Source organism: Hermetia illucens, chromosome 3 (assembly GCF_905115235.1).
Source record: "Hermetia illucens chromosome 3, iHerIll2.2.curated.20191125, whole genome shotgun sequence".
Taxonomy (NCBI): Eukaryota; Metazoa; Arthropoda; class Insecta; order Diptera; family Stratiomyidae; genus Hermetia; species Hermetia illucens.
The window spans coordinates 51,557,659-51,581,578 of record NC_051851.1 but is presented as its reverse complement, the minus strand read 5'-3'; the positions used below and the strand labels follow the sequence as shown (position 1 = coordinate 51,581,578).

The window sequence follows — 23,920 nt, the reverse complement described above, 5'->3', positions numbered from 1 at the left end:
CATGTGCGCATGAAAGGAGGGTTTATTATATCCATATTGCTGTGAGTGCCAAATTCCCAGAAGGAGGAAAAGTGTTAACTGAAATCGAAAAATTAATTAATTATTAGTTAATTAATTATTAATTAGTCAATTTCATGTTAACCTTCGAAGAGCTGCTCAGGATTTGCATCACAGACTGAAGTAATACAACTACATACTTTTGGAGAAAACAATTTTTATGTTTTTTTGTTGAGGATGCTGGGAGTCCTGAGTCCGCACCCACTTAGTGACGGACCGAACCACGTGGGGAGCAACTTACTCCCTCTTTTGTAGTTCCAGGACTCCTCTTTTTTGAGTTAAACCTAAGTTTAGAAAAAACAAAAAGTTGACTGACCTGGACGGGCAGAGGCAACTCATCAGACGCTGCCTCACCTCTGCCCTGGGAGCAGCGTGACCGAAAGTAACGATAGATGGTAAATGCTCCACTTAAATATAATCGCAAACACGTAATGGGTACGAATTATATTTAAGTGAGATCCGTCATCAGTCTAGACCTAAACCAGGCCGAAGTAAATAATATTTTGTCCCAGGGCAGAGGTGAGGCAGCGTCTGATCAATTGTCTCTGCCCTGGACGAAACCGTCTGTCAAATTTTTGTAATTTTTATGTTGTACTTATGAAGAACCAATTTATTCAGAAAAAGATTCTAGAAAGGTGACCAGTCTTCCGCTTCGCTTTAGATTTTGCGACAGAGCATGGACAATATTACTACATACCAGCATAAGAGCAGTAAAGGTCTGTATGTTGTACTGAAAGGTATTAAACTCAAAGAAATAAACCCATCAATTCAATAAGATAAGTGAATTAGTCCGTGTCATTATAAACCTTAACTCAGCTTTTTTCTAAGGTTGATTCGGAGGCTTGAGAAAGCGAGACGTCCATGCGGCGTACAGTCTTGGTTTCTTTTCGCAAGGGATTCTATTCAATGCATGATTGCCAGAGTTTGATCATTCCAGCTTGCACCTTGCTGATGTCGGCGTCGTCTATAGGGAATGCCTCAAAATGGTTTTATACATCAAAAAATAGAAGCAGAAAATGCAGTAATTATTCGGCCAAAACTATATTACCAATTACAAAGGATGTCAAGTTTATAAAGCCTTGCAGCGAAACGAACTATCCAAAGAGTAAATATACAGGCAAATTAGATAAAACTCAACTATCCGCTCGCTCTATCGACCTACTGCCCTTTGATTGCTTCCATACTATCAAAGAATACGAGTATACCAATAAAGGGAATTCTAGCAAGATTGGAAGAATGAATCAACGATAAAACAGATCACAGTAACGAATGAAGGTAAAAAACACAGCTCATGCACTGGCGATTGTATCCATAATGGAAAATCACTTCACTATTGGGAGAGAAGAAAGAAGTCAGAAGAACTTTGTGATGACTTTTTGAGATTCCGATGATCCATCTTGAGTGGCCGAACAGGACCAAGAGAGGGGAGCTAACCCAAAAACCTAAAAAGATGACGAAATTGACCGTGAAGGCCCGCCCGCAAACATTGAAGCTATTTTGAAGCCCTCCGTCGACACGTGCTTGCTCGCCCCTGTGCTAGCCAAACTCCGGAGGTAAGGAGGGGGGTCTTTTGAGCATTTCGATCCTTCACCTGTCATTACACAAAATTCGCGTGCGTTTTCCGGTGCTTGAGGTTGCATACACTGAGACGAATTGAAGAAATTCTACGAAATTTGAACCGATAGCGTAAGAACATTAAATTTATAATGGAAGTGAAGGAGCGCGAGAAATCGCGTTCTAAAACTCAGCAGGAATGAAGAAAGAATAGATTTAGGTATATACAAAGCAAAGGTGAAACTAACTACGCTATTTTCACAAAGGGGGTGATTCCTCCAGGTTTTTCTCGGGGGAGAGATAAACATTTTGTTAATAATGTGAGACCTCTGTTCACCCTGTGCTCGGATTTTTTCTTTTACAGTCGCGCTCATATATGATAACTTCGTGCAGGAATGCAAAGAATTTCGATGAATCCATTCGATGCAGATGGGAAAAAACACATTGCCAAATGGTGCGAGATAATCAAAACTCTATGTTGTGCAAAGGATAGAAGGTTTACATAATTGTTGTTAGCCTTAAAGACCCACCGTCACAAAAGGTGTTAACGGTTTTATACCGATAAACGGTATAAAATTAATTTGAGTTAACGAGGATTTGCATTTCCAGACTACTTCCCATGAAAACCTTACAGAAACATTTGCTATAATGTTTGGATCATGATTTGGACTGGTTAAACTGCAACATGAACGTCCGACGGTTAAACCATATGGGACAGAGTTTGAGAACAAGTTGCAATAGTTTGCTCTTCCAAGTCCTTGCTTGCTGACGACCAGCGAAAACGCAAGGAAGCGGAGATCATTGTTAGATTTACGCAGTTGGGTGTGTACTGGTCAAAGAAAATAATATGAATAAGTAGTGAAAAGGTGGGCCTAATTTAGTTGTGGGACTGCTTTTGACTAGCGTTGCTCAGGGGTATAACATACCTTAGCATGTTACTGAGAATTATCTCTGCATTGTCCCCCAAAAAATTTTATTCCGGGTAGGAAGGAGGTCATTGGGAAACTTACAAAGCCAAAAGACCGTGAAACCAAAGGTGCGGTTAAATCAAGTATCCTCACGAAATAGCTTTCTACAGAATAAAATGCAATTCAATGTTAATGATAATTGTCCAGAGGGCATCAGCTAAAACTCATTAAGAGGAAAAGATCTGCTTTATGCAGATGATGTTTTCCTAGCATCTGATAGCAAAAATGATATCGAGCAACTTGTTCAAAAATGGAATGATCGCCTCATGCAACACGGTCTCAGATTGAATTTAAACAAAACTGAATTTTTGACGACCGATCCCCATGAAACAGGCACAATCACTGTCAGCGGCAGTGATCTGCCCAGAACTGAGCGATTTAAATACCTCGGGTCAACGCTATCAACCAATGGAGAACTACGTTATGAAATTGCTTCACACATTAACGCAACCTGGATGAAATGGCGTTCCACAACTGGTGTCCTTTGTGATCGACGTATTAACGAACGTCTCAAATCTAAAATTTACTGCAATGTCGTCCGTCCAGTCGCTCTCTATGGTTCTGAGTGTTGGCCGACCATAAAAGACAATGAACGGCGTCTTGCGGTAATGGAGACGAAGATGCTACGATGGACTAGTGGCGTCACACGTTTAGATCACATCCGAAATGAGGATATCCGCGATCGTTATGGGGTTGCACCGATCGTGGAAAAGTTGCGAGAGAGGCGTCTTCGATGGTATGGTCACGCAATTCGTGCAAACGAGAATTCACTTGCCAAGATTGGTATGAACATCGAAGTCGATGGTAAACGACCAAAAGGCAGACCTAAGCAACGGTGGCTTGATACGCTGGATGGGGATTTTAAAGCCTCAAGATTGCACCCAGATCAGGCATTCGATAGAGCCAAATGGCGAAGCCGATCACGACGAGCCGACCCTGCTTGTGAACGGGACAAAGGCTGAAGAAAAAGAAGAATAAGCCTATAAAAAAAAATCTAAAGAAATACTTGGAAACAAATACAGTTTTTGGTGGATCTCTACATGCTTATGATGGATTTACTCAAAAGTCATAAGAAGAGTTCACTTTATCATCATTGAGGGATTTTTCCGTCAGCAAGGGAAGCGTCCTAGCTGTCCTAGGAGATCTGAGCGATAATAGTAGTAACCGCAATAATCAGAGAGAAGAGCTACTAAAATTTTCCAGTTCAATATTGGGAAACGAAATACCTAAAACTAAAAGGTCCTTACTCGCATAATTTCCATGACCGGTTTTTCTCTCTACGGGTGAGGGACAAGAAAAAAATTGCAAAAATATTTTATTTATTTTCCAAAATATATTTTCTTTTCTCAAGTAATTAAGGCGGGAAAACCCATTAGAAAGTTTTCACAATCGACTTTTTTTATTATTCATCATAACGATCTATGATATGTTAACTCAGATTCTCAGAATTTGCTGCAAAAATTTAAAGCGAAATTCGTCTTCCTTGAGATTTTATCAGCATGAGTCTGAGCGCTTATCGAGCACAGGCTCAGGCTCGAGCGCCCAGGATGTAGTCGTGTATTACAAGTGCATTTGAATTTGATGTAACTATCATATATCTTTTTCGTAATTAAGGGTGAAAAATATCTTCACATCCGACGATTATTCAAACAATTTTTTTTCAAACCCGTTTTTCTAGCTCAAAAAGTAATAAACAGATCATAACAAAATTAGGGAGTGTGATTCTCAATAAAATTGCCAAAGAATATGAACCAACATTTGGGATGATATCATTTTTTAAGGGTACCTCTTTTGCGTTATTTCTAAAAAAAGTAATGAAAATTGATAAAAAATGTTCAATAGCTGCAAAATTTGCTTTTTGATTTGTGGATAAGAATTGGAGTCACTACATATCCCGTAGCTGGAAAACTCTAGTTATGACCTTCAGTGGAATAATGTCGCGCAACTTTTTTATTCTTGGTTCTAATTTTTCAGAAAAATTGTCAAAAGTAACTGGGAATATGACATTTTTTTTCATTTTTGTCAACTAAAAAAATTCCGAAAAACGCACGTGAAAAAAAGTCTATTCGATAAAAAAGATTCAAAAGCATTCGAATCGAACAGATATTGAAGAAAAAAGCAATGCTAGTATAACATATACACCTGTTATACTAGCATTGCTTTCCTCTGACGATTTTTAAATATTGTTTTTGTGGAAAGCATTGGGTCCCTAAGTACTCTCTCCTTTCCGTATTTTAAAGTGAAAACCATTACTTCAAATTAACAAGTTTAACCATTAACAGGTGAAATTCGTTCAGCAATCGCTCCACGAAAACCTGAACGAACGGCCAGCATGCGTGAACGTGAAGCTCAGCTCGAGTTAGCCCGAAAGCGTCAAGGAATTGAGAATGCCGATACCATCTCCGTTTGTTCGTCAAACGGAGGTAACGTTTCGTCAAGCGAAATTTGCTCGACGCCAACAAAAGAACTTTTGAATAACACGGTTAATTCCAACTCTTCCACTACTAAACCATCAATCACAGAAATGGAGCCAAAGGAATCGAACAAAATGAATTCTTTTGAACGCCGCGAAAAATTCGGTGTACAAAATAAGATTGCAAGTAAACTGGAACTATTTGAAAAGTCCTCAACGATGTCAGCATCGGAATGTGGAAAAGGAAAATTAAATGACGGTCTAAAGAATTCTGTTCTGAAAATCAATAACACAATTGATAGTTATTTGAAGGATAAGCGCGATTTCGAGACTTCATATGAAACTGGCAAAACACCTCCATCAACGCCCATTAGAAGTTCAGAAACAGATCTGCGAAGGGGTTACGATGGTATGGGATCAGTGAGACAACAGCAGCATCATTCCAGAATGAGTATCCATGAGACAGCTTCCATTTCAAGTGCGAGTCTAACACGTAGCGAGTATGGTACACGTTATGGATTTAATAGTTTGGGTGAGTAAAAATTAAAATAAGAATGTATTATATTTTATACCATCTTCCAATGGAAGATTCTCTGCACCTCAGACGGCATTTCTCGCAGAGCTAGATATAAGTCGAACCCATATTTTACAATCTATGGTATTTGTGTATTTAATTATTAATAGCTCTCCAGTGAATAGCGATACTCGTCCTTTATTTGATCAAATGGGGATTTTCGAATTAACATGTGTTCGGCAATTTTCCTTTCAGTCACAAATGATTTGATTGTAAGGTAACGATCCCCAAAATTCAGCAAGGGATATTTGACACTCTGGACTAAGCAACAATTTATTAGATGGGGCGACACTTATTTTCTAATTTTTGGTATTAGATTACTATTTTATTTCTTGTTTTCTCACCTACTCATATGTATACACCAGAGGACCGCTGACTAATTGCGTTCGATAATGAATCCCGAATCCTTGTTAAAATGTGGGGTTGCCTCAAAATATCTAGGTCTCCTCGCACAATTTTTTCGTGATTTTTATTGCCCCTAGCGATGATGGTTCTTGTGATTTCTTCAATGTAGAACCCAGTGCTTGAGTCATAAGCAGTTTTTAGGCTTTACTCGATTCCTGAAGTTCCTTGTCCTTTCGTCTACCAAAGTTCCTACCATAAACGTTTTTAATCCTTACTTTTCAATGACCTTATCTATTCTTTCGATAGTACGTTTGATGTATGGCAGATTGACCAACAGCAGTTTAGAGCGTTGTTGTTGCTGCAGGGTAAGGGTATTATAAAATAAGAAAAAAAACAATATTTGTAGAATTAAAATCTATCCTGGATTTGTGACACTATAGGAAATCATCCATAATGCTGGAACTGGATTAAAATTATATCTAGGAGCCAGACTTAGTGATAGATGATTCCATTAAGGCAGGTTTGCTACCTACACCGGCAGTGTAAATTGTTATTTAACAACCTTTTTGGGTATCTTCGCTTCTTGTATGCTTTCTACATAGTCGCTTTCAGAGTTTCACTGTCCCACATATATTGCATTTTATGAGTTCAAATCGTTTCCGCAAAATTCGTGGATGAATCAAATCCTTGTAGTCTTCAAACGCTTTCGTTATCATTGTAGTTTTTTCGGGCACATCAAGGAAGGAGCGGAATAGTAGTCAGCTATTACCATTCTTCTCTAGATTTCATCCTTTTTAATTAAAGTCCTCGAAATCTGGCATCCCAAATAAAGCAAATAAAACCCCAAATGTCGAAATAAAACTCGCCCATGGTGTCTTTGGCCGAGCAGAAAGACCCTTTGCTCTCTGAATTGTCAATTGTAAGCACTGAGGAAAGGAGCAGCAACTGGCTCCCGAAATATCAATATCTACAAATGAAACAATAGGATTGTCCCTCATCAAAAAACAATCTTTTCGTTTCAGTAAACGAGCTAAAAGAATATTGCAAAACCAAATTAAAGAAGATGTGGATAAGGAATGTGGTGATATGGATGGTCCTTAGTTCATTTCTATCTTTACGTGCTCCCAAATGTGTGTTAAGATCAGTGTTGTATTTTCAACGCGTTGTCTGCCAGTGGTTGAGCAATGAAAACTAAAATTTTTTCGCTATTCTCAAATAACTTTATCAGAATATACTTTTAGTATTTTCTTCAGTTATTGTTGCCAGAATTATTTGACATACAAGGAAATTTCTCTATATTTCGGGGAACAAAGTCGGTCTTTTCCTTGATTATTGGATAGGATTGTCGAATAACCCTCTTATTTTAGGCAGGGTGAGCGGCCTACAGTAGTATCTAAACCTCTATGGTGTCTAGTCCATTTTGATTCTCTTGGAAGACACAACCCTACTTCAATAGCCAGGCGCCATGCAGAATATAGAGGGCTCCCTAACTGCCCGTGGTATCTACGTTCTTGGGGTATGGTTGCGGCTTTTCGCTCAAGAAGAGTTTACCTATACAATCAAATGCTAGTTTATTAAAAAACATGGGATGGCAGTTTGTAATAACAAAATCAAAGGGGCGATGGCCCAAGAACATTCTAAAGTAGTCTGAGGTGACCGGAAGAGGAGAGCTATCCTGAAAACCTAAAAAGACGACGAAATTTACCGTGAAGGTCCACCCTCAAATATTGAAGCTCCATCGAAGTGTTCCGTCGACATGTGCTTACATGTCCTTCTGTTAGCCAGATTCAGGAAAAAAAATAACGTCTCGACTGCGCGCGTGAAACCGTATAGCTCCGGACCCGAGTGCCGCGATCTAAAGAGAGGATCTATAACTGATCACTTCCTCGATCAATGTTCCTCCTGGCGGGGCCTTCGAGTTTCCCACCATGCCTCAAAATCCTCAGGCTATTCTATTAGGGGATGCCTTTTAATAAACGAGGATGAGAGAAAAAGGACGTCCACAAGTAATAACGAATTTGTCTAAAATTTGTTTTTAGTATATTCAAAGCAAAAATAAAATAAGAATCATAAATTATAAATTAAAATAATATAACTAAAATTAAATAATAAATGATTATGTGAAATCATGAAAACGAAATAATAAATGGTTAAAATAAGATCGGAGGAGACAATAAATAACCAAAGGAAAATATAATGAAAATAAAAAAATATCAAAATACAACTTTTACATGGATCCTCGAGATAACGCTCGTCGATCTAGATTTGACACATGGTTTGGTGAGTTCTACTAGAGTGAGTTGCTTGGCCAGCCTTCAGAAGATCCATTGGGATTTTTTCGACGTCATAAGCCTTATTTGGTTTCAAACAAAGGGACTGCTTTTCTGTGGTAGTCAGTGGTATCGTGAGCTGCTAAGCTCCGTTTTTTTTTTTAAATGAAGGCTTCAAATCAGGATTTAGAAACAATTGGCAATATTACCTACAGCGACCTTTGATAGCGTACCTTCAGAATCTTGAAATTTATACGTGGTAAACTTTGACTGGAATATATTTTGTGTGGCACGTAATCATTGACTCAGCTTACAAGCTATTTGACTTCTGGGTTGCTGGATTATTAACAGACATGAACAGCTTCCTAATATTTTCCCAGTCATTAATGCATACAATCTGGGTGGTTTGCTGGTTATGGCTAGACCATTTAGCTGCCGCAGTGGTTTATTTCTCATTGGAGGCCGAGGGGTTTGTATTGGGATTAGATGTCGGATACCAGTTGACTCAGCAATGAATGAATACCTGGATCAATCAGGGTAATAATCACTGGCGACCGCAATGCTGCCCGCAATACCTAGTATACCATTACGATCTTGAAAGAAGTACTCTAGAACACTTCAAGGCTTAAATACAAATTGTAATGTTGTGCCATCGATGTATGAGATGAGATGTATGAGAATAAATCGGAAAAGAATGGTGCCTCTCGCACTTACATCAGCATCACCTTATACAGTATCGCTTTATCTTGGAACGTTATTGATGTTGCATGGTCGCGAGTGTGATCCTGCTACTTTTATCTGGCCCGGCACATTAGTCAGGTTCAGCCTAGTCAGTCTTATCAATTATCACAGATTTGTTGGTTCTCCCAGCCTTCCTTTTTATGTCTATAAAGTCGCTTTTGCCACTCGACTAAGTTCGCGATGGATCTCTGTACATGCCCCCGTTCCTTGAGAGTGCAGCATTGTCCGGTAAGTTCCGTTGCTAACTTACAATTAATTGTCCTTTGTTATTGTCCTTTGACGATGTGTTCGGCTACTAATGATTTGTAGGAATGTGTAAGTCTATTTTTCTGGATCGCCAGGTTTCTTTCTCTTAAGTCCTCCTTAAACCCGGATGTTAGTATTCTTCTAGTTTGCCTTCTGTATGATTTTTGGCAATTCGTACAAGTTATCTGATAAATTCCACTTTTTTCGCTGTCACTCTTGGGAACTTTCACAATTCCTAATCGTGTCTTCAGTTTGTTGTGATCTGTTGCTAGATATTAGTTCGATGTTGCATTTCTTGAGTAGGTCATTGATCTAATAATTGATATTGCGGTGTATGATAGGTGCTCGGTGACTTGTCTGTCAGTTTTGCTTTTATGAATAGTGTCGTCAGATTGTTTCTCTCTACGAAAGAATTATACTTTCGACAATATCGGAAAGATTTGTCTTTTTATTTCCACCATCTAAGTGCTAACATCGATTAACAACACATAAACAACATTGATATTTTTTTGGTTTCGCCAGTTTAAGGCCTGCACGAGGTTCATTATTCGCTTTATATTGTAACTTCGTAGAATTTGAATGTTTTCCTTTCGAATGATAGTGGACTCTGTACAAACCGACAACTTGGGGCAGGATTTTTATCAGAACATTTTTGCCAGGACTATTTTCTTGAAAGCGGGAAGAGTACCATTGACCTATCGTGCAGATTTAAATTGTGTCTACGTCCTTTCAAATTACTGAATTTCATGACGTTAGCATTGAAAGTTTCCAGGTCTATCTAGCTGAAAAGTAAAAGTTGGAAAAAAAAGTAATACCGCTGAATTAAAGCTGCTAACAGGAAGTTACTTTTTTCAAATTTACATGTTTTAATTAGATGATTTTTCCTCTATTGCGTCACTGCTCAGCCAATTAATATGTTTCGGGTTAGGCAAATATAATACATGAGCATGTCGTCACTTGTCATAACTCACATGGTCGGTTGATTCACTGGAAATAAATCTTTTCACTTTACGAAAACGTGTATTTAACAGCACGCGAAACTGTGTTTCTATCAAAGCAGATTTGAATATGCGCACGTCCAAAGAATAGCCTCGTTTGCCCGGCATATGTACGTACACGAGTGTGCTCATTCAATTACTTATATTTCTTCTTTTTACGTTTTGCGCAATTAAATTTACAAAGCAATATAATCTTTTCTTGCCCATTATTCTGCAACTTTTTGTGGATTTTCGTTTTTGTAATTCCAAGCACTGACTCAATTTCCAGCAAACATTCCACGAGTGGTTTCGGCATCATATTGCGGAAGTGAGATGGGAGAATCGGATATCTACTCGCCATACAGCTTCTACGGCAGCGAAGCAGGAGGCGATATTGCCAGTGATATTCATGAAGGTGTATGGGGCGTAACGCCGGTAAGCCACTCTCTTATATTGTAAACTATTAGCAGTTGCTCTGTTACGGTGGTGCATCCAGTGAACTTGTATAATTGACCCTCACATTTCAGTCTTCAAAGGTACGGGTGAAAACTACAAATCGCTTGAGAATGCGTAAAGGACGAAGTGTTGTGCATAAAAGTATTGAGGACAACTACAATGCTGTCATCGTTGCAAATCATGAAGCTCTGGCTCAAGTCTTAGAACAGGTAAGTGAACTTAAAATGTATCTATTTGAACTAAACTCACAAAAATGTACCTTTTTGAAAATCTTTTTTTAATTGTGAATATAATTTGGCAAAATGTTATTTATAATATATTTCTTGGAACTAATGTAAACCATAGTTCACAATTCTATGAAAATGAATAGCATATTCTATCGCGGTACCCAACAAACACTTTTGGATTAATTTGGGAATTCCAAAAAAACAAGAAAACATGCGAACGCTGCTATCTGTTGGCCGTCAAAATAATGGATTAAATGAAATTTAACTCTCTATAAGATATTTCTTATAAAGACCCTTCTTTTCACGCTAGCAAATGCAAGAAAAAACATTAATTGTATTAGTAGAAGTTGTTCGGAATCTTAACGTTAACTGAGGGTACACTACAGCTCATCTGCTTTATGTAGCTCATCAATTCATTATTCGCCATAATTATTGCTTTAAGTAAATAATATTAGTCCCGCACCTTCTTTACTAACAGATACTTTTTTCACGGCCTTCCTGTATATATTTCTTAAATTCTACTTATTATGTTCGGATCAGAATTGCACGGCGAATTGAACGGCGTCTAAAAAAGGACAAATTTTTCTATAAATTTAAATATTTTATGATAACTTTTTGATATTGAAATACAATACCTGGCAAGAAGAAGAAGAAAAAATAGTATACTGCAGTTATCTTGATATCAAGGAAAAGCATCCTTGGTAAATATAACAACTCCAGCTCATTCAGACTTAGGTGGAATGATTTTAGGTGCAACTTTTCTTATTTCCTTTTCTTCACTCTACGCGGACTCGATCCCCGAAAAGAACATGCCTTTATTTGCTGGATGATATACAGCTATCTTTTTCTCTCTTCTCGATGGATTCTCCCATTGACCTACCACCGGCCACCATCACCAGCGCCCCTTTAGTTTTTAAGTAGTCGTTGGCGCGACAATCCAATTGGATCAGGGTCGTCAAGTATGTTAGAGCACTTCATTCAGGACGGTAACGGTACACTACAGTGCATTGTAGGAGGCAATGTGGTCAGCGTTGCGCTCGTCCGAGCTTATTACCCAGATTTGACTCAGGTACTCATTCACAGCTGATTCGACTGGCATCTGACATCCAGTCACGATAACAAATTCCCCTGCTACGCAATTGTCCAGGCAGTCTTACTTGTTCTTGAAGGGTAAGTCATGGACACGAAGACAAAACATAGGACGAGCAAATCGAGTGCCTATGGAGCACCTAGATAGTTTTCTTGTGTCTGTTTTCTCCATCCCATATGGCAAACTATAAACAGTTGTGCTCGCAGCGATATGTTTGCAACCACGTTGCCGCATACCATTACAATGCACATGGCTTTAACACGAGAGTAAATGCGCGGAGTTTTTCTCGCGCAAGTGCCGAAGAAGCTCGAACATGTGCAATGATTTTTTTCCACCATACAAATTCAAGCAACGCACCGCGAGTCGAATCTCCTGTGTGATCTTTTTTTGCTTACGGGAAACTCAGGGATCAAATTTTACAACATAAGCCAGGGATTGGATTCTTCTTTCTATAATTGTACAGTTAGTTTATCCTCCTTCTCAAATGCCACTAACAATTCGCTGCTTTCAAGCTCGTTTGACCTTCCGGAACGCGGCTGAACTTCGACGTGTCTTTCCTTATCACTACTGAAATATGTACATATTTGGTTACAATTTTGTCCCCATAAATTTGATATAAATTTTGACACCTTTGTTTATTTGCATTTCTATTGATAATTTTCACTGGACACCAATTCTGTTTAAATTGTTTACAATTGAGCACTGCCCGCTCGCATATCTTACAAGCTAAAGAGCAAACGATTTCAAATTAAAGAAAAGCAATTCAAGAAAATTTGTAGTTACTTTAAGTTGAGTAAGATTATTTTTTTGGAAAGGGATTAGTTGCCCCAATTTTATGATAACGTTGAGCCTAGAAAGTGATCATGATTTAACACAGGTACTCGATCCAGAATTGAGTCGATTGATACATATCCGTTCTTTGGGTGTCTCTTCCTTGGAGTTCCACAGATATCCAAAAGACATTTACATCTCGGTTAAGTATTAATATTTAAAGGAAGAGTATGGCGTGAGTGGGAGAGTTTATGGGTAACCACTCGATTGTATCCGGGTTAACGAATCGTTCAGCTTTATTTCCGAGTTGAGCCATTAGTTTTTCTTCTTTTCATTTTACCTTCCAACAAGCGGAATATTCAACATTGAAACTTAGAAAAGTTCCCACTTTTTTCCAAGTTGGTTGAAAGCAAACAAACTATAAAATCTTCGGACACTTCGAGAGTCAAGCCTCTAAGTTTGGCTTTTACTATCTACCTTCTTAGATAAACTGTTCGATGCTTTCAATATTTTGTTCATCTATGTGGATAGCTGAGTGTGATGATTCTTCTTCCTGAAAACTTGAGTTCCATTAATATTGTAGTTATCTTTCATCCGATTACTCTTTACACTAAGTAGCAAGTGGATGTTATTTACGAATTCGAGGTGTTTAAAGAAAAATATACGTTAGAGTATCAATTTTCTGAATTAATGTTGTTTGGGTCTGTTCGGTTAGTAAAAAAGGAGAAAAAAATCAACTAAGTTTGTACAAAAACATTTGCTTTTATCGATCCCATTTGTTCATTATTCAATAATGTTTTATTTATTTATTAAATAATTTGGATCACCCAAGATTACTTTAACAAAAAGAAAGGTACTCACTCTTCTGCTTCAATGTTGATTTCCTCTTTATGAGCGCTAAATTTCTAATTCTTTTGATCTGGAGCTAGCCTCCAGAGGTATAGTGTGATGTCTTTACTGACATCATCTGGGCCTTTATTACTCATCTATTCCGCAAAACCGTTTTCAACAGTGTATACCACCTACAGCAAACGCCATCGTCGGATTAGCCAGCAACCAACAGTGGCTGGTTAGGTAATGACACTAGTTGAGACGGCGTGTACCTGGATCTTAACACTACAATTCATTGCGAGGGTAACACTACTATCTGACCATGGTGGATTTTTTTCCACGTTGGCCGGAAATAGTACCACTCCCCGATCAAAAGACCATCACAATTGCCAGGAAGTTGCTCGACATTTGGACCTCTAGATAAGGTATACAGCACTTCGAATTGCCTCCAATTAAAGAAGGGAATCTGCTTCGAGGTTATTTCAAGAACTTTGCAATCGGTTGTTTGCACATCACAGAACTACAGAGGTGTTATTTCGGAAGTTCGCTTTTAAAATACTGTCTAAACTAACTAGTAAAATACTTTTGGCTCCCATATATTATATTTTGAGGTTATCCGGTGAGCACAACCCGTATACCTTTGAGGGTCTTTGGGACAACTTCTCTGAAGTAATGCCGCTCCACAACCTTGCTGCTACATGAGACACACAAAGCGAAATCCGAGGTACATACGTCAGCTCTTTAGCGAAATTAAAAAGTTAACAGACAAGGGGTAGCTTCCTCCAAACTACAATTTTTGGTTTTAAATGTAAATATAATATATATTTACATAATGAAAGGTCTCGATTAGTACTTTCCGAAGCCGAAGTGCGGGGGGTCAAAAGTGATCATTTCTTTAACGGGTCCATTCTGAGAAACTTCCCAACCGAAAAATCATCCCAAAAAAATGAAGAGGCTGCCACTGTATGGGGTTTAGGCTCCGAAATGCCCTACATACCGATTTCCTTTCAAATAAAATTAATAATAGTATATTACTATATTTTTTAATAATTGACTTCAAAAAACACCTTAAATTCACGCCACGATTTTGCAGTAATGTAGGCTATAATATGGAGGGTGATCCTACTAAGTTTGGTAGAAATCGCACTATTACTAACAAAGTTATAATAAGTCAAAGTTGTCGTTTCTTTGCATAGTCAAGACCGTGAATGTCAATATCACCTGAAACTGGATACTCTCACATAATAAATGCATATATTACGTGCTACGTATTAATGAGACAAATGCACACTCAAATGTCTTTATATAAGATATACACAAAACCTTTGATATCTGAAGCGTCCAGCCAGAAGTTTCCCGACTTGTTATTTGTGAAAGGCGAAGGTTAGCGGCTTGTGATCCGTAAAGATGGTGAACTCCCTTGCCTCAACCATATGACGAAAGTGTTTTATCGCTAGATACATAGCCAGTATTTCCCGATCGTACGCTCCATAATTACCTGATCCGAGTTCTCTCGAAAAGAAAACCAATGTTTGCCAGCAACAATTAATCCACGGTTGGAAGACTATTTCAATCAGAGGCCAGATGCATCGCAGAAAATGGTCAAAGGTGTGTCAGATTGAAGATGTGCAAGCTATGCTACCTGCTTCAGTGCGGTTTTAGAAGCTCCAAAAGTTATGGTAGATTTGCTGGTCCAAATAATTGATGAATTTCCTTTAATTTTGCCGTGAAAAATCTCGTTGAGTGGTGCCTGTACTGCTGCTGCTCTAGGTATGAACCTTCTGTAAAAATTTAACATACCCAAAAATCCTCTAAGCTGCTTCACGTTGGTTGGTTACGGATATTGTTGGATCGATTTAATTTTCATTGGCAAGGGATGTGTCCCCTCCTATGCGATAAGGTATCCTAAGAAACTGACCTCCGTGCTGACCAAAAACGCAATTTGCTTGGATTCACGCCTACTACACTTTGTTGCATCCATTGGAACAGAGTTCTTAAGTCGCTGGCGTCCTTTTCACGTGAAGATGAAGCAACTAATAAGCCATCGATGTAAGCGTAGCAGAAGTCCAAACCTGTCAAAGCCTCGTCGATGAATTGTTGTAACATTTGCGTAGCATTCCGTACGTCGAATGTCATAAACGGAAACTTGTAAAGGCCGAACGGTGTTATCATGACAGTTTTTGGTATATCTTCTTCAGCTTCCGGGATCTGGTTAAATGCTCTTACCAGGTCTATTGTTGAAAACACAGTTTTACCGTACAGCTTTGGGCGAAATATTGGATGTTTCGAACTGGGTACTTGTTGGTGGAAGTCCGGGCGTTGAGTGCGCGGGAATCCCTTCACGGTCTCCACTCGTTTTTCTTTTCAGGCATCGTATGCAAGGGTACAGCCCACGGACTATTTCATGGACGCAACAATCCTAGCTAGATCATGGTATTAAATTTCTTTTTTGCGATGGTCAGCTTGTGCGGAGCTAATCATCTGGGTTTTAAAGCAACTGGTAGTCCTGACGTTGTGACTTTATGATGCTTAGTTCATTGACACACCATTTTTTCCAGTTCCGTCCGGATGAGTTATTTTTGGAAACCATGCTGAAGATCTGGAAGTGTCGATGTTCACGTCCGGAAGAATTCGCAGGTTGGGAATCCTGTTAAGCCGTGTGTAGCTCCGTTCACAGCTCTGCAAGATAACTTGATTATTGCTGGACTAGTTCCGTTAAAGTGGTTTCCGCTATTAAAGGCGAGGATGTTGTTTCCGCGACACTTGACGGAAGTGTAGCGTAGATCTTATAAGCTATGCCAGCTACAGACTGTAGTGGCTGACCATTCATCGTCGCCATGATCGGTTGAAGAGCAAATGGCAGGCGTCTCAACCATAGGCATCTCATCGGGCGCTGCGGAATTGTAGTACCGTCGAGGCACTACTGGCGGCGGAGGAACTGGCGTTTCTCGTCACTCATTTATGTGCCCTCCGTGAGCTGTCTTCTCCTGGCCGGCAGACAACCGCTTTATTAATTCCTCAAGTAAGCGGTTATACAAGCTATCTGTCATAGACTCTGTGGTTATGTCGCCGACTTCGGTCATAGCCCGCTATGACTTGCAAATGTTGCTGTTGTGCGTCTTTTATGTTATACCTCACAAAACTTATCACCACGATTTTCAACCAAATCTCAGGATTGTGGGGACTGAAGCCTGGAAGTTTACCGTGGTCGGAGTCATACTTTTGTCTGCAGGCGTGCTCTCAGCATTCTCATTGTCACTGCTTTTGGGTTCACCTTGAAGTTGGCAACTTTCCTTTTTTAAATTCGGGGTCACCACTTTAAGAATTGCCAGGGATTTACAGACCACACGATCTCACCAAATTTCATGACAATTGGTTTAGTCGTTTCCGAGTAAATCGCGGGTGACAGACAGGCAAACATTGAATCGAGTCTAATGATATATAATAATTACACAAAACCTAAAAAAGGTAGGATGTGATAATAACATTTGTTTCATAGGAAAAATTAGATGAGAAATGAACAATATCTACATTTGTAACTATAGGAAGATGAGCACAAGTGCACGTAGAAACTAGCCGGGGACGAAGTTTTAAAGGCAAAGGTTATCTTTATCTAACAATCTAAAACCGAAATCTGAAGCCAGTTTACACTATTTCGCAAAATATGCTATAACCCCATGTGGTGGTGATTAAACGACCATCTCGAGGTTGCAATAGCCATCTTACAGTTGATTCAGAATATTTCAACATTTTTACTCCTTAATGTACTTGGGTTCAATAAAGTGTAGGTATCAACTAAACTAATGTTTAGCGATAAAGAAAGATCCAATCTCTGAATAGCTTCCATTATATGGAAATGTGAATTTGCATTCAACAACGTTAGCGTAACTTTATTAAGAGATGCAGAAAAGTACAATCCAACTAACGTAATAGTAGTTACTTCAAACGGAAGGTGACCATAAGATCTTCCAGTTTCTTCCTGGAAACTTCACTTCAACCATAGACTTTCCTGTGAAACCTCTCCAATAAGTAACGTCTTTTCCGATTTTATCCGTGGAAATTTCACTTTCTTGCTACAAGAGTCGCAATTACAATGCCTACATATCCATGTATGCTTCAGTTGTGGGAAATATCGCAGTAATTAAAACATTAGAGAATGGCAATTATGTCGAGTATGGTCTGGGTGTTTCAATTCTTTTGTGCAATTGAGTGCTTTGACCAGAAAGGAATTTCACACATTGCCTCCTCCAAGCGCCTGTATAGTAATTGCATTCAATTGCAATCTAGCATGAGCATGAAACAACGGTCAGCAACTTGATATTCATTAATTCGATCTTTGCATAATGCATTTAGCATATTTTCCGCATTAATTTTTTATTTATGTGCAACTGCTGCCTTACATTGCTCCAGTAATTTGCTTGGGGTCTGAGCAAAAAAGCACGCGGAGGCTTCTAGATTTCTACTTGTGCAAGTGTTCTTATTGTGATTGAGGTTAAATGAGATGGGAACGTACAATTAACTCGAGGAATTTGCATTGATTTTATAATCTGGGAAATGGCAAAGATACTTACATATATGGTGGACCGAGGAAGGGTCTCTTGTATGGCTGGGAGAAATTCTCATCTCCTGCTGCGGAAATGATCACGACAACCGCCTTAATAATGATCCCGAGTTCTCTGGAATGGTTGTGATAAGGAGATGTCTTCGATATTATAGAAAAACTGCATTGCAATTTTCACTATTAGCTGCCTTTAATAAATACTCTGAGCTATGCAAGAGTGAGATAGAGGTCAAAGCCGGATAATTTCACCTTATACGAATATATTTATGGAGAATCATCATCATCAACGGCGCAACAACCGGTATCCGGTCTAGCCTGCCTTATTAAGAAACTCCAGACATCCCGGTTTTGCGCCGAGGTCCACCAATTCGATATCCCTAAAAGCTGTCTGGCGTCCTGGCCTACGCCATCGCTCCATCTTAGGCAGGGTCTGCCTCGTCTTCTTTTTCTGCCATAGATATTGCCCTTACAGACTTTCCGGGCTGGATCATCCTCATCCATACGGATTAAGTGACCCGCCCACCATACGGTCATGGTATTGCTCATAGATTTCGTCGTTATGTATGCTACGGAATCGTCCATCCTCATATAGGGGGCCAAAAATTCTTCGGAGGATTTTTCTCTCGAACAGGGCCAAGAGTTCGCAATTCTTCTTGCTAAGAACCCAAATCTCCGAGGACTACATGAGGACTGGCAAGATCATTGTCTTGTACAGTAAGAGCTTTGACCCTATGGTGAGACGTTTCGAGTGGAACAGTTTTTGTAAGCTGAAATAGGCTCTGTTGTCTGACAACAACCGCGCGCGGATTTCATCATCGTAGCTGTTATCGATTGTGATTTTCGACTCTAGATAGGAGAAATTGTCAACGGTCTCAAAGTTGTATTCTCCTATCCTTATTCTTCCCATTTGACCAGTGCGGTTCGATGTTGTTGATTGGTTGGTTTTCGATGCTGACGTTGCCACCATATGCTTTGCCTCGCCTTCATTGATCTACAGCCCAAGATCTCACGCCGAATGCCGCCTGCTCGATCTGAATAAAGGCAGTTTGTACGTCTCGGGTCGTTCTTTCCATGATCCGGCTATTTATGGAGAATATTATATATATATATATTCCGATGGAATTTTTTTCTAAATAACCAAATTATCGATCGATACTCACTTACTCGACGACTCACTATCCAGTTCAAAAAGGACGGTCGTGTAGCCGGTAGTTCGTTCCCTCACACGTCATTCACAAAATTCACGTATTTGAAACCTGGGCTTGTACCATGATGATGGTACCGTGAACCTGAACAACTCATTAACCCGGATGTCGCGATGGAATTCGAGAAAATTCCGACAAATTGAATCCTCATTTGATATCCCTTCTGTTGAAATAATAAAACTTGTTGTTTCTTATTCGTTGGTGTGGGTATTTATTCTTGCAAATACCGATATTTCGGGAACCACTTGTTCCCTTCATCAGTGCAAACAAGTTTGCTCATCTATAGACATTAAGGTTCTATTTATACTATTCTATACTATGATATTATAATTATGACTAAAAACTTATATCTAGGTCCTGAAAAAGAAAATAACTATTTAATTTAACTACCTAATAGCTAATGTATCTTAAAACTTATATCTAGGTCCTGAAAAAGAATATTTAATTCACTTTCTAATAGCTCATTTATCAATCCTAAAACAAGACGAGATTATTTTACTTTAAGAGTTTTCTAAATAATGGGGAATAGCAGTTACCCAAATCTGAGTTCAACCTAGTGTCAACCGGTTGTTTGTTGATGAACCAGCTTTCGTAAGCATCCAGTTGGTTAGTCTTTCTTACTTGCTTTAGGACTTTCAAGTCATCAGCGCTTACTTTATGGCCGCATTCGACCATATGTTTTGCCACCATAGATTTAGTGGGTTTTCGGGAGTGCTTTACAGCCAGCTCTGCCTCCTTCATGTGCTCCCTAAATCTAGTGGTTGCCAATCTTTTTGTCTGCCCGATATATACCTTCGGGCAATCTGAGCAGGCGATTTTATAGATGCCGCTCATCTCTTCCACCGTTCCCCCTGCTGGGATGTAGAAATCATTTGAACTCTAATTCTGGATTCGGAACAGAGTAACTACTCCGACTATGTGTTTACTGTGGTGTGGAAGTAAATGAAATCACAGAAGGTTTCCTAGATAAGTTCTTCGTCTAGAAACCCAACAAACATCAGTTTTTTGGTTCTGATGTACTCCGGTTGCACAAACGGAAATTATGTGTTATATAAACGAATCTGGGATATTCCGTTGGACGGGGGCATTGAGTGCAGTAGACTACGGTCTGAGTGCTTAGAAGCTATGTCTCTCCTTCACTCCGGACACATACACTTTTTATATTTACTGCCTTTGGTTCATTTTCGACAAAATGACGTTTAACTCTCAAGAACAAAAACGGTCTCTTTCCACTATTATCACCTAAAAATCCTTCGAAAATGTTCACTCTTGCAGGGTGGTCTTATCATCTATCCAACAGCTTCTCCAAAATTCTGCTTAAGTTGAACTGGTGGCAAAACACGTTTTTCCGCACCGATTAACTGTTCATCGATACACCATGTAAAGGGTTTAAGACATCCAGGATCGCGATCATCAGCTGGAGTACCCAATGCATGTATCGTTCATGTGAACAGCAAGTGAAACGACCTCTATGGAAATGTTATTCTATCATATTGTAATCATTGTCTCTAAAATGGACCATAGCACAGCGTGTCAGCGTAATCACTTTCAATTCTCTCCAGGTCTTCCTGAGGAGCTTACATTCTTCCTCTGCTATTCTGTGTCATGTGATTCTAGGGCAACCCACTGCTGACCACTCTGGATTCCATTGTAGATCATAGCCCCAATGAAGTTGACGCCCTTTCTTAAAGTGTAACCCATCCACTGCCTCTTCTGCTTTCTAATCAGCACATCTACCGGTACCTGGCCGGTAAGCCGACGAAGAAGATTGTGTCAAGCTTCAGGTGGTGTTAAAGAAGGCTTAGAGATTTTGATTAACAGTGGCGATCATTTTCCATGTGCTACTCCCATATAACAGCACAAAACATCCTCAACTTGATGTTGGCGTTAAGATACCTGTATTTCCAGTGAAACAATGAAAACTTATTTAGCGCTATTAATGCGTCGTCATTGAATTCGGTTCTTCGGTCAGAGAAATAATGGTACCACGATGCAAAAAATTGAAAACCTTGGTTTTGTTGGTATTTATCTTCAACCCGATCCTGTTTGCCTCCTTTAAATAGAGAGCCATTTAGCCAAGATCGATGACTCAATGGAGAGCAAGCAGCTGTCGTCAGCATAATCAAAACTTTTGAGGAAAAATGTCGCACTCCATTGAAACTTTCCACGTCCTCTGGACAAGACTGCATGCAGCACGTCACCAATAACGCGAAAAAGAGAACCGGTGACAGAATTCAACTAACTGAGCGTATTCTTATAGTGCTTCTAGTAATTAAATAAGTATAAATAAGTCCATAAGGTTTCCTTTTCTTTTCTCATAGTATTTATTTTGGTACGCATATACCGATATTTCGAGAACAACTTGTTCTCTTCTTCAGTGATATTTCTCTGTTCATAATTGGTTTTTCTTAATTTATACTACCATTCTCATTCAGTCTAATTACAATACTATATTACTTTTAAAGTAATTTCTATATACAGAAAGAAAGTTCAACCTCGATGCAGCCCGTAATATTTTACGCTATCATATACTGCTCATATAGTAGCTAATAGTTACGAAAAGTAGGTGGAATGAGAATCTTTATTCTGCAGATTGCTCCACAATGATCCTAAGGATGTTAATGTGGTCGACACAATGGCATCCAGAGCAAAAACCAGTCTGCTCTTTGTTGATCAAGCTTTCGAGGTCTTTTTTAGTGGCGTTCCATGACTCTTTTAGCTATTCTCTTATTGCATCATGAATGCCCATAAACGCATATTTCTATCACCTACTCGTTCGAATGCAACAGTAAATCTAGGAATCATCTTTTGCTGTCTTTATAAAAAGGTAACTAAAAGATTGTTTTTGTTTTATTTCAGCTACAACAACAACCAGCCGTACCCATTGCACTTCGTCCCCTCGCCAACTCGATGAATTTACGTTTCGAGGATTTCAATATAATCGAAGGCTCACAAGCATTCGTTGTAGGCAAACGTGCATTCCATCCTGCTATCTGGGCAAACAACCCAGTTACATTGGCATTATCGTCAGATTGCAACCAAATCTCTGGTGTCAGTGGTGAATTGAACCAATTGTCAGGTGGGGTCTGCGATGTTCTCAACCCGATAACAGAATTCTTTGATTTGGTACCCAGCTATCATCTGCCACTGATGCCAAGCACGGAAGTGCGAATGTTACAGTCCACTATCTCAGTTTTGCCAAGATTACAGATGGACAGTTTGCAATCCATAGGAACTATTTTAAAGAATAAGTCACAAGTAATGGAAAAACATACTAATTTCCGCGGATCGATACCAAATCTTTCTGGTGTTCAGCGTGATCATGCATCATCCATACGTAATGTGAATTCTGTGCAGAACTTATCAACATTGAATGAGGAGTCTGGGGACACCTGCTTGCCGGCGATACCAGGAATGCCTTGCTTTGATGACGTTATGTGCCGTGAAATTGGCTTCATAATGCTTCAATTGATAAATGGATTGAAGAATTTACAGGCCAAAGCAATTGAAGAAATGCCGTTGACATTATCGAATGTAATTTTATGTAAAGAGTTTGAAAACAAAGACGCACAAGCAAGACTCTGTGTTCTTCATGGGTAAGTAACATCCTGTATCTATTCGGCACTACATTATCAGAAACTTCACGTATGACTAACGACTAATCTATGTATATCTTTTAGGGTGCATCAAGATGAAGATGAAACAACTGGAACACTATGCAAATGTGCTTACGTAGCCTTAACAGAACTACTGCCAATTACGAAGATAACGCCTGTCCTATCAAATATTTTACTGCAGGAGCGGTCGGAGTCTCTTTCAAAGGCGAAATCGGTGCTAGAATACGTTCTTTGGGGACCATCTGATGTTGACCTCAGTGGATCGACAAAAGAACGAGAGTTGGCGCTACAACGTTGGCTAGATTTGGAACGTGCTACAGTATTGCATGGTCTGGTCCGGACCAGAGTTGAATTAACTGTCTATGATGAATGTCATCTAATGTTCTTGGTCCGATCGAACGCAAAGGCAATAAATGAAGCAGCTAAGATTGTTTCTAGCTTTAAGAAGAATGACGATTAGAAATCATTGAGCGTACGTATTCCATCATTTGTTGAATATTATTTATTTCAATATATTTTAATCCTTTGAGTGACGATTCTTTTCTAAATTCTTCTTCCAGTTTCAATCAATATTATGAGTAGCACTGTGCCAAAATTTGCGACTTTTCAAACATCTTTTTGTACTTTTACATTCGTTAGTTGTCTTACAAATAATGTACTCTAAAAATAAATGAATCTATTTGTTACTATTTATAAATTGTTGTGTTTGTATTTTCTTTTATATGATACAAATTAACGAGGTGTCTGATTATTAAAGCATAAATTTATAAATATTTAAGCTTCGTTCGTTTCATTACATTAGTGGAATCAGATTACTTATCTCATATATCCTTATGAATATCATGTATTACCGCTTAAAAATTTGAAATTTTCTATACAGCAACTATTTTTCATGTTAAATCAGAAAAGTAAACATTGAATAGTGAACCAAACCTCTGGTAAATGTTTAAGTACTTATTTTCATCATTTTTATTCAATATTAAAGGTAAATGGTTTCAGTTAGACAAGGTAAAGTTC

At 38.9% G+C, this 23,920-nt stretch overlaps 1 protein-coding gene across 3 annotated transcripts in view; it reads left to right on the top strand.

The window, feature by feature from the left end:
- LOC119651284 overlaps positions 1-23,684 on the top strand; it is a 218,744-nt gene extending 195,060 nt beyond the window's left edge. For 2 of the 3 annotated variants that reach the window (XM_038054796.1, XM_038054797.1), the window contains 6 exons: positions 4,862-5,524; positions 10,435-10,580; positions 10,673-10,810; positions 22,146-22,882; positions 22,967-23,375; positions 23,464-23,684. In XM_038054796.1, coding sequence (XP_037910724.1) covers positions 4,862-5,524; positions 10,435-10,580; positions 10,673-10,810; positions 22,146-22,882; positions 22,967-23,363 — 2,081 coding nt within the window. In that variant the 3' untranslated portion in view covers positions 23,364-23,375; positions 23,464-23,684. Of the gene's footprint in view, positions 1-4,861; positions 5,525-10,434; positions 10,581-10,672; positions 10,811-22,145; positions 22,887-22,966; positions 23,376-23,463 lie in introns of those variants that run through there. The other variant, XM_038054798.1, reaches the window with a different exon arrangement.
- The last annotated feature ends 236 nt before the right edge of the window (positions 23,685-23,920 follow it).